At 39.1% G+C, this 12,010-nt stretch overlaps 1 protein-coding gene and 1 non-coding gene across 2 annotated transcripts; one reads left to right on the forward strand and one right to left on the reverse strand.

Moving 5' to 3' along the window:
- Positions 1–1,265: 1,265 nt before the first annotated feature.
- LOC127099236 (small nucleolar RNA R71) lies at positions 1,266–1,372 on the reverse strand. Its single transcript, XR_007793765.1, has one exon. It is a non-coding gene; the product is annotated as a small nucleolar RNA R71 (small nucleolar RNA).
- Positions 1,373–3,919: 2,547 nt separating this feature from the next.
- Positions 3,920–4,920, forward strand: LOC127096428 (uncharacterized). The gene is made up of 2 exons (XM_051034997.1): positions 3,920–4,220; positions 4,616–4,920. The coding sequence occupies exons 1-2, from the start codon at positions 3,920–3,922 to the stop codon at positions 4,918–4,920; spliced, it is 606 nt and encodes a 201-aa protein (XP_050890954.1).
- Positions 4,921–12,010: the final 7,090 nt, after the last annotated feature.

Consider the following 12,010-nt stretch of genomic DNA (forward strand, 5'->3'; position numbering starts at 1 on the left):
CTGCTTGAGTCCGGTATGTGAGGACCGTTGTTCTGACGGGACTCAGTAATAAGTTGGCGTAAACCTTTTTATAAATTATTTTTGTGGTTTTGATTTTTAATTTTAATTTTGAAAAGTTTTGCACAAGAGTGAAATCATTAAGGTTTCGAGTCAAGATTCCACGAGAGTGTGAGACTTGAACTGGATAGTAAAAATTGGACATTAATACTAAATACAACGAGAGCGCTTTATGCTTAATTAGAACTTATTGATTTTCAAAAAATATTTCCTTATTCAATTGAGTTAGTGGGAGCAAACATTTGGTCTATAAGTATAGTTAGAGTCAATAACACGAGAGTCTGAGATAAAGGTTTTTAAATTAATATTTTTCTACTGAAAAGTGATTTAATACATTAACACACGCCAATAAATTATTGAGTTCCCGAAGTACACCGGGATTCATATTCCGGTCTCTCCTTTCTGTTATATTTTCCAAACTTTATTTTAAATTTAGTATTAATTTCCCCAAAATTAAATTTTTCTAAGCCTTAGATTTACATAGCACCAATAAATAGCAATAAGTTTGATTATTTGTCCATGTGGATTCAATATCTTTTAGAACTACGCGATACAACTGTGCACTTGCAGTTAGATATTTCGATAGACTTATTAAGTCGCGATCAAGTTTTTGGTGCCGTTGTTGGGGACTAATTTATTCAATCTCCTAACTCTATTGTTGCACAATATAGACTAAGGCAACTATTTTCCCTTTTATTCGTGATTGCATGCTAGACACTCGTTCCTCGGGGGACGAGCTAATACAACCCATAAACGAAATCAAGTGTTTTATTCTAAGGCACCGAGTTAGACAACTTTGTTTAGAATACAATATCCCAACTCCTGATATGGATGCACATAATAACTGTCATCTCAAGGACTATGCTGCTCTATCTGGAGAAGAGCCACACTCGAGCATTGCACCTCCTTCCATCGAGGCGAATAATTTTGAGTTAAAGGTTTCACTATTGCAAGTTGTGCAACAAAACCAGTTCTCTGGTAACCCTACAGAAAACCCGAACCTTCATTTGTCAGTGTTTGTGCAGTACGCAGACACGTTGAAGGCTAATGGTGTCAACCCCGAAGCCATAAAATTACGTCTCTTTCCCTTTTCTTTGAGAGACAGAGACAGAGCTTGACTCCAATCTCTGCCATCTAATTCCATAACTACATGGAACGGATTGAAGAAAGTTTTCTTAGCACGATACTTTCCACCTAGCAAAACGGCTATGCTAAGAAGCCAAATCAACGGATTTAGGAAAAAAGACAACGAATCTCTTTTTGAAGCATGAGAGAGGTACAAGGATATGTTGTGGATCTGCCCATATCATGGACTTGATCCATGATTGATTATCCGTACTTTCTACAAAGGTCTCTTGTACAACACCAAACTAACCTTAGACGCTGTAGTTGGCGGCGCTCTAATGGACCAACCCTACAAAGACGCTTATCAACTCATAAAAAATATGGCGCAAAGCCACTATCAATGGGGAGGTGAGCGAATTTCTGCAGATAAACCACTGATAAAAGGTGGAATGTACGAAGTAAATATCATAGACCATGTCAATGCTAAAGTAGACACCCTCATTAAGAAGATCGAGAGTTTAACCGTAACTCCAACAACTACCGTAGTTGCCGCAACATCTAATTTTGAGTTATATGGAACCTCTGAATACAACACTCCTGAATGCCACATATTTACCGATATTCCGTACGACCAAGCAAATTATGCCCAAGGTAACCCATACTCCAATACTTATAACCCTGGCTGGAGAAACCATCCAAATTTCTCCTATAAGAACAACATGTTGTTTGCTCCAAACCCAACACCTGTTGTTCCTCCAGGTTATCAAAAAGGAGCTCCTGCTGCTCCTTAAGCACCTAAAAAGTCAAACCTCAAACTAATGATGAAGAAATTTATTGCAACCCAAGCCAATAGAACAAAGATTTTACAAACCAGAACGTTCACACGAATGAGATGATTAACCAATTGGCAAGTAAAGTTGACTTTATGGCCACTCGTAATAAAATGCTAGAAACCCAAATTTCCCAAGAAGCCTAACAACAAGCAGCAACAACAGCCCCGACTGGAATATTTCCTGGCCAACCACAACCTAACCCGAGGCCATGCTAATGTCATCACACTGCAAAGTGGTACATAATTAGATAGACCAGTGGATCAAAAAATTCAAAATCCTCCCATGTCTCAACGAAATGAAAAAGAAACCGAAAAGGTAACAAATAATAAACCAAATGACAGTGGACAGGATAATAAAACCAAATAGGCGGTCGAGAAAGAGAAATCGTACATGCCTCCACCCCCATATAAGCCACTCATTCCTTATCCTCAAATACTGGCTAAATCAAAACTCGAAGAAAAATTTAAGAAATTTGTAGAGCTTCTGAAACAGCTTAGTATTACGATACCCTTTACAGAAGCTATTACAAAAATGCATTCCTATGCCAAATTTCTTAAAGAGATCCTATCCAACAAGAAGAAACTTGAGGATAATGAGACAGTGACACTTACTGCATAGTGTAACATCCTCATTCAAAACAACATGCCCTCTAAGTTAAAATACCCAAGTAGTTTTTCCATACCTTGTGTAATCAGAAAATATTTCATAGACAAATCCCTTTGTGACTTAGGAGCTAATGTCAGTTTAATTCCCATTTAGATTTGTAAAAAACTCAAATTAGGCGAACTAAGACCCACGAGAATGTATCTCCAACTAGCTGACCGCTCTATTAAATTTCCTATGGGTATGCTAGAAAACATTCCCATACGAATTGGTCAATTTTACATTCCTACAGACTTTATAATAATGGATATAAAGGAAGATTCCAACATTACAATCATATTAGGAATACCCTTTTTGGCCACAGCTGGTGCCATTATTGATGTGAAACGAGGAAAACTAACCTTCGAGGTTGGTGAGGAGAAAATCGAATTCATTCTTTCACAATTTTTGAAGGCACCTTCTATAGTTGACACTTGTTATTTCAGAGACATCATCGACGAATGTATAAAGGAAATGGATATGGAACTACCTAAGTATACTGAAGTCCTAAAAATTCCAGCACCACCTATATTAGAAGATGATGAATGGCATAGACCATATGTGGAAGATAGCTTGAGGGAATGCCTCGCACTAGCTCTCAATCCTATGCCTTTCCCAAAGGAACCGTCTGTAGAACTTAAGACGCTTCCCAAAAACTTAAGGTATGAATTCCTAGATAAAGAACTCAAACGCCCAGTAATAGTCAATGCATACTTAGGTCAGAAAGAAACCGAGCAGTTATTGGATGTTTTAAGAAAATACCCTACAACCCTAGGATATAAAATCTCTAATCTCAAAGGGATCACTCCCTCTATGTGCATGCATCGAATTATGCTAGAGGAAGACTCAAAAACCTTAAAAGAAAACCAAAGGAGAATAAACCCTATTATGAGTGATATAGTTAAGAGGGAGGTACTAAAGCTACTTGAGGCAGGGATTATATACCCAATATCTGACAGTAAATGGGTCAGCCCAGTACATGCCGTACCTAAAAAGGGAGGTATTACAGTAGTCAAGAATGAGAAAGGCGAAGCTATAGCAAAGCGTGTTGCGACAGGGTGGAGAGTATGCATAGACTATATAAAATTGAACAAAGCCACCCAAAAAGATCATTTCCCTTTACCCTTTATCGACCAGATGCTTGAATGAATGATAGGCATTCTCACTTCTGTTATTTGGATGGCTACTCAGAATTTTTTCAAATCCCAATTCACCCTGATGACCAAGATAAAACCATTTTCACATGACCCTATTGCATATTCGCCTACCGACGAATACCATTCGGATTATGTAACGCTCCCACAACATTTCAACGATGCATGATGGAGATCTTTGCAGATTTTATGGATAACATCATGGAAGTGTTTATGGATGACTTCTTAGTTTGCGGGAAGAGTTTTGAAGGATGTCTTGAGAACTTGGAAATGGTACTAGAAAGGTGTGTAAAAGTCAACCTTGTACTCAACTGGGAGAAATGCCACTTCATGGTTCAAGAGGGAATCGTACTTGGACACATAGTTCCAGGAAAGGGGATTGAAGTCGATAAGGCAAAGATAGTGGTAATAAAAAACCTTCAACCTCCCAAAACCGTTAGAGAAATACGAAGTTTCTTAGGTCACGCCGGTTTTTACCGATGTTTCATCAAGGATTTCTCTAAAATAACTAAACCCTTAACTGGTCTCTTGATGAAAGACGCTTAGTTCATCTTTGATGACAAATGTTTAAAAGCATTTAGAATGCTCAAACAAGCTTTGATCTCTACACCCATATACAACCTCTAGATTGGAATGAACCCTTTGAAATAATGTGTGATACATGTGATTTAATTGTCGGTGCTATCTTGGGACAGCATAAAGATAAGAAGCTTCATGGAATTTTTTATGCGAGTAGAACCTTGGACAAGGCGCAAATGAATTATGCTACCACATAAAAGGAACTCTTAGATGTAGTGTTTGCGTTAGATAAATTCCTCTCTTACCTAGTGGGGGCTAAAATAATCATTTATACTGATCACACAGCTATTCGGTACTTACTAAGTAAAAAGGATGCTAAGCCAAGGTTGTTAAGATGGATTCTGATGCTACAAGAGTTTGATTTAGAAATCAAAGACAAGAAAGGAACTGAGAACGTTGTAGCAGAACACCTCTCTAGACTCGATAATGTAAAAGCTGACCAAGTGCCCATCAATGATGACTTCCCATATGACCGACTTATTGCCCAATTAGAAAATGACACATCTGAATGCTTTCAAAAAGACGATCCTTGCGAAAAAGGAAACTCTGAAATTGAAAATGAAGAAATCGTGGAAGCCGCATATGCTTAACTCAAAATCCCTTGGTATTCTGACTTTGTCAACTACCTAGCGGCCAAAGTGCTTCCACCTGAATTAACTTACCAATAAAAGAAAAAAAATCCCATGACCTAAAACACTATTATTGGGATGAGCCCCTCCTATTCTAGAGAGGGACGACGATATTTTTTGTCGATGTATCCCTGAAGAAGAGATAGACAATATTATAACTCATTTCCACGCTTCACCTTATGGAGGGCAAGCAAGCACATCCAAAGGGAAATTATTAAAAAAAATATTAGAGAAGACTGTTGCAACATCTAGGCAAGATTGATCTTCTAAACTTCATGAGGCTCCATGGGCCTATAGAACAGCTTACAAAACTCCCATAGGAACCACACCCTTTAAATTAGTAAATGGTAAATCCTGCCATCTGCTGGTTGAGCTAGAGCATAAGGCTTATTGGGCCATTAAGGCCCTAAACATGGACTATGCATCCGCATGTGAAAAGTGTATCTTAGACATTCAGGAATTAAGATTAGACGCTTACGAGAATGCCGAAATCTATAAGGACCGAACTAAAAAGTGGCATGATAAGCGTGTAGTGAGGAGAGAGTTCAAAGAGGGTAAATTAGTTCTTATTTTCAACTCTTGATTGAAACTTTTTCCAGGAAAACTCTGTTCCAGATGGCCTCGACCTTTTGAGGTTATCAAGGTTTTCCAAAATGGAGTCGTGGAGATAATAGGTAAATCTAATGAGGCATTCATTTTGAATGTGCAAAGACTTAAACATTATCACTGTGTCGAAAAAAAAGATTACTATACTTGTTTACAGCTAAAAGAGATGCCCCCCATTCACAAAATTAATCATTTCATAATTGTGTCGAGCTACTGACATTAAATGAAACGATGCGTGAGAGGCAACCCACGGTTTTTGAATCTTATTTCCCGATATAATACCGGTAAAATAATTTATTGATCAGTACTAACTTATTTTATTTTCTTTCAAGTCACACTCACCGACTAACTTTTGCTAATTAACTAGAGAATGCAGAGCGAGGATAATATGTGAGTCGTTTTCAAAAACAACGCCCAAAGGAGGCGTTTTGAAGTCCAAGCTGAAAGGACCATCTCACTTACCCGTTACCCTTATTTTCCCATGTTGGTAGCCTTAGGTCTCACAGATAGTGTGCGGTTTATGTTTACACAAATGAGCTGAGACCATTTCTCTGTTGCAAAACATCCCACCTACAGGAACCTAACCTTAGAATTCCTTAGCTCTTTTGACTACCGACCTAACCTTGGATTAGGACCAGCCAGAGGCATAGTTTCCTTTAGAATGTTTAGAAGGAACTATCGCCTTAACCAAGGCGAGTTAGCCCGACTGCTAGCATTCCAGCATGACCCCCATGTCTATTCTAAGGTACCCACTGATGATGACATGCAGTTTGAGCTCGACTACTTATGGGATGGGATTACAAAATATTACCCACCTGACCATCCTAGAATGAACCAAGACATGATCCATAAACCAGCCATTTGATACTTCCAGATGGTTGCAGCCCAAACCTTTTTTGGGAAAGCTAGGAACATAGGCCCAGTAAGTAGGAAAGAATTAATCTTCATTTTTAGTATCTTTCAATTCAGACCCATCAATTCTGCTACTTTCTTGCTTTCTAGTTTAGACAGGGTAGTAAATCAAGAGATAAAGAATATTTACGTAGGCGGTACAATGACCCACATAGCTATAGCCTTAGGCCTACGTAACTGGATAACTCACTTGACCCCTTTGTAACACCTCAAAATTTGCCCTCCTCTCTTGGGACTAAGCATTAACATATTTGCATTTCATTTTAGGGCGTTAGGCATTTCATGTTGCATATCATGTGGTTACATTATGCAAGCTATCCTCCCAAGTCTTGATCAGAAGCTGAGGAAGTCAAGTGCAAGCCTAGGGTTTACTGACTGATCATGGGCCATCTGAGGATTGGGCTGTGAATTAGGGTTTCATGATTCTCAAGGGTATTGGTCTTCATATTGATTGCAATGATACATCATCATCATCATGGTTGGATATCATCAGAAGATGCAAGAGATTGAAGCTGATTCCTTGAGATTAGGGTTTTGACCACTGGTCAACCCTAATCAGTTGTATTGGGCCAATCAGGGCTGGATCAGGAGATGAGGTTCATGATGGATGTGAGGTTCATTATGTGATTATATTGTGATTATTGATGCTAGGGTTTCACCCTTGAGCCATTTCAGTTGAAGGTTGGGGCTTAATTTGATCTATGCATTGCCAGATTCATCTGTCAGATGAAAAGTCAACTGTGGTCAACTGTACAGGATCTGATGGATTTGGAGGTGAAAATGAGTTGAAGACACTTCATTCATGTTGGAACAAGTGTTATTTGACATCTCAAAGCTTAAGAATGAAGAAAATCAAGTCAGGACAAAAACTGCCAAAAATAGCAAGTGACTTGTAACTGAAGTTTCCAAAAATGGAAAGTTTTTGACCTCAAAAACAGATGTCCAAGGAAGCTTCAAATGAAAAATTGTTCAACATGAAAGTTGTAGATCTTGCTCTCACCTTTCTAAAAAGTCCAAGAACTTGAAAATCCAATGTATGGTTTGCAAGATATGGCTCATTGAATTTCAGAAAAGACCCGTAATCAGGAGGCCATAACTACCACATACTTTGTCCAAATTGCAAGTTCTTTATATGCACAAACTCCATTTGACATGTACTTTGAGGGTGCATCATTGGATTTGTCCAAAAATGGCCAAGGTAAAAAGTCACTTTTCAACTGGACAGCTGAATTGGACCAGGGGCAAAATTGTCCAAATGTCAAAATAATTGGAATTTTTGAATGGGACTTTTTCCAACACCTCAGGAATGGCATTTAGAATGTGTTTGAATTTTCATTTCATGCATAAGGCTTTTAATTTGGATTTTGTCTTGAAAAATGGAAATGACAAAAATGGACCAAATGCATACACATGGTGAATTTGAGAATGGAGCAACCAATGAGCATGAAACAAGTTTCTACAGTTCACATATGATATTTAGAAGGTGTATGTGCTGTCACTGAGGTGGCATGAGCTGTCTAAAGGAATTGACCATTTTACCCTCCATTTGCAAAATTACAATTTCACTAATTAAGCCAAAATGCTAATTAACATGATTAGTGATGGATTAAGCTACCATATAAATTCTAAATCTTCTTCTAATCATAACAGAAAACACATTCTCCAAGATTGGATCTAGAAACCTCCCAATTCTCTCAAATTTCATCAAGAACATTGAAACTTCAAATTGAGAATTCTTCATCATTCCTCAACCAATCTTCACAATTCTTGTTGCATTGAATTCACATCATCATCTTGTACATCTGTTTTTGGAATTCGAAGGTGGAGAAGGACTGCATCGCGACTGTTCCAAAGCTCACCATCAATGGCAAATCCGAATTGTGGACATTAGAAGCCATGGCAACCGGTCTCAAGCTCGTCATTCAACTTCTTGAAGTCTCGTGCTCATCTGTTTGAAGAAAAAAAGCGCGAAGAACAGCTCTATCGACGCTGCATTTCCAGGTTTGAGCAAAATTCGATCATCACCATTTGCTTAATAATTATATGCGTTAGAAAGAGCATGAAATGTAGGTTCTGATGATGCTTGTGGTTTTAGGAATAGTGACCTGTAGCGTGAGAAATCGTGAATTGAAATTATGAGTTCAAACCCTAGATCACTCGATTCTTGAGATTTAGGAAGTGTTAGGTTGATTGGAGCTCACAGTCGTGTTCCACATGTTGTAACGGTTCGAACGGATGTATTCTCGTGCGTTTTGGTTAGGTTTTGTGAAATGCGTGTTCTTGAGCCATTGTTGAGTTTTCTGGAAATTGTTGGTTGAAGAAGATGGAATTCGCGTGTTTGATCCAGAAAATTGTTTGAAAATTTGAAAACCTTGTTTCCCGCTGGCGCCATAAGGAAATTACAGTTCTGCCATTATGTATTTTAATTAATTTGTTTAATTCTTGAAAATTCCATATCACATTAAAAAATTCACAAAAAATTGTAGAAAATTCATAAAAATGTGAGGATTTTTTCTATGACTTTGTTGATGAGTGTAGATTTTTTTTGACCTATTGGTCAAAGTTGTGCTTGGTAAAACTATTATTTGGCCTAGGCTTATTTCACATGTGTCCACTTTTGCTACACTTTGCCAATTGTTTCATGAAATGCACATGACATAAAATAAATTCTTGAAAATTTTTGTGATGATTGTGGACTCATTGATGCTCATTTATATGTAAATTTCATGCATTTTTGATACCTGGTCAATGAGCAGCAAATTCTGGAACTTAGGTGTGACAATTTGTGTCACACCTCTTGATGTCAACTTGTGGAATTTAATTGATTGACCTATACATGTTAGAATTGAATGAAATTTTGCATGGTGAATTGTTGACATGTTAGGATGCTTGGTGAATTTTTGTAGAATTTTTCACTGCCTTTTCTAATTGATCATGATTTTTCATTTCTGGTTGTTGAAATTGCAAGCTCATGTGATACATGTTGGTAGATTGATTGGGAAATCCTCATATTGTATTGTATGATCATGAAATTTGATATGCATGAACTAGACACATTGTGTGACCTCCCTGTTTTGGTCTCACTCATTTATTTTTTGTTTTCAATGAGATATGAATTTTTGATGTGGATGTATGCATTGATGTTGTGAATTGAAGCATGTAATTGTGTCTGTTTTTGTTGATTTTCATTGACATGGTTCCATTTGCCTAATTGAGCTCAAATTTGACATGGTAGACCTTGATTGCCCCCTGTTTAGGTGTAATTAATTTGAGAATTTTTGGATGTGTTTTGGTGTGGATTTGAATGCAATAGTTCTGTTTGCATGTTTGATGCTTCATTTGGACCAATATGGATTGTTTTGGGCATAACATGAGCATGATGAATGATATAAACATGAGACCAATGATGTTTGCTCTTGTTTGACTTCAATTTGAGATTGGTTTGTGAATGCCTTGCTGTTTAAGGATTTTTTCTTGTTTTGGACCCTAGGCTTGGCCTAGTGGTCTAGTTACTAATGTTTGCTTGATTTTTCAGGATCAAAGGCATAATGCACATGGAGAATGATCCAAATCAATTTTAATTGATGTTGTTGATGTTTGTACACTAACATAACATTGTTTTGTAGGTTTTGAAGCTTGGGCTTAAGCTTTAAGCTTGCTTTGTTGTGCATTGCTTTGTATAGTTTGATTGATTGAACACTTGCTGTTTGGTTTTGTCTGTCTGAGTACTAACTGTGTTTGACTGTTTCCAGGTACTTTTAGTTGCTCAGTTCCTTGTGAACTTTTGCTTTGCGTTGCTTAAGCAACTTGCATTGAGGTAGGTCCTCTTGACTTCATGTAGTCTGGAGACCCGGCTGTTACCGGGCCGGGCAAATAAATGTCTGAAGTCCTCCTTAAGAGGCAATGATTGTGGTTGTTTATTTTCAAGCCCAAGCAGGTAAAGTCCTTCAAGTAAGGCAATTGGTGGAAGTTAGGGACAAACAGTCTGTCCCCCACTATTCAGTGAGTCTTCTCCTTGCTCCCATTACATGGTTGTAGCATTGAGATCAAAAGCCCAAGATCTGTGCAGTGCACATTGTGTCAGAGTCATCGAGTATAGAAGGGTTCCCCTATTCTGGACCCATGCTCATTTGTCAGCTCTCCCTGGTTAGGGATATGAGCTGTGAGGTCTGATCCTCACTTCATCCCATCATCTGCTTCACCTTAGCCTCGTAATGGCAAGGTTAAGAGCAAACACAGCCTGTACAGACGATTGCTTAGGCAGTCAAACCTGATTGATTGAGCCCCTTGTTTGGCTATAGTGCGTGTTATGTGGATATCTGATTGACATGCTTGTTTGAGATACCTGTTCTCATTTGATGATATATGATTGTATGCTTGTGTGCTAGCTTCTTTCCTGGTTAGGTTAGTTTGCTTATGCAAGTAGGATAGAAAACCGAACTTAGGGTGACTTTGCATGACAACATTAGGCTCGAGTCTCAGCTCCCTAGTGTCGTGTTTTCCCCTCGGTTTCTGGTTAGCAATTTAGTCCCTTTCAGGGGAACTACATCGCCCTGATCCTTGTTCCAGACAAGGTATGTAGGCAGGTGGTCGTGCGAGACCACTCCGGGCAACCTTTTTCTTTTTTTGCGTGTGTTTACTTGTTATCTGACTGTGTGTTTGGCTCGGATGCCGACGTAAGCCCAGTGATTGGCTGTCGGGCTCCACGTTTGCCCTTTTGAGTGTGTTTTGGTTCGGATGCCGACATAATTCCATCCAGTGGTTGTCGGGCTCCATGTTTGCCACCCTTGTTTGTTTGTGTTGTTTGTGTTGTTTGGCGTGCGTAAGCCGAACTACAGAGGCTCTGATTCTTGTTCCAGACAAGATATGTAGGCATAAGGTGCGATACCTTATCGAGCCCGTTTCTCCTAACCCCACCTGCGTTCCCCGTGTGTGTGTGTGATGTTTAGCAACCTTTTCTTTATTCTAGGACGTGGATCCCGTCGAGTACGACGGACGTGAGGGGTGCTAATACCTTCCCCTCGCGTAACCGACTCCCGAACCTTTTCTCTCTGGTCGCGAGACCATGTCTTTCCAGGTTTCTCTGAGCGTTTCCTTTCCCTATCTTGGGATAAATAACGTTTAGTGGCGGCTCTGTGTGTGTTTTATTTTTAGGCTCGCCGGTTGATTTTTCGCAGGATGCGACAGCTGGCGACTCTGCTGGGGAATGTCTACGATGTAGACCTATGCTGGTCCATCGTCCCTAAGCGAGTCCTTCCTAGCGTTCTAGGATTGGTTTGGGTTGCTTGTTGTGTGTTATTTATTGCATTTATTATTCTAACCAGTGTGTATCTATATTTGCATTAATGTCTGCATGCATCATACTATCATGTTGTTGCCGTCCTCTGTGCAGGTGATTCTGTTGTTTGGGGTGGGTGTTCTGAGTGGGGGCTAAAACCCAGGCCCGAGTACACACCTAGGACTAGTGTGGTCTCACGTTGCCTCTTTCATGTTAGATCAACATGTGCCTGGCGGCGTGATGTGCCACAAGCCG

Source organism: Lathyrus oleraceus, chromosome 6 (genome assembly GCF_024323335.1).
Source record: "Lathyrus oleraceus cultivar Zhongwan6 chromosome 6, CAAS_Psat_ZW6_1.0, whole genome shotgun sequence".
NCBI classification, from domain to species: domain Eukaryota; kingdom Viridiplantae; phylum Streptophyta; class Magnoliopsida; order Fabales; family Fabaceae; genus Lathyrus; species Lathyrus oleraceus.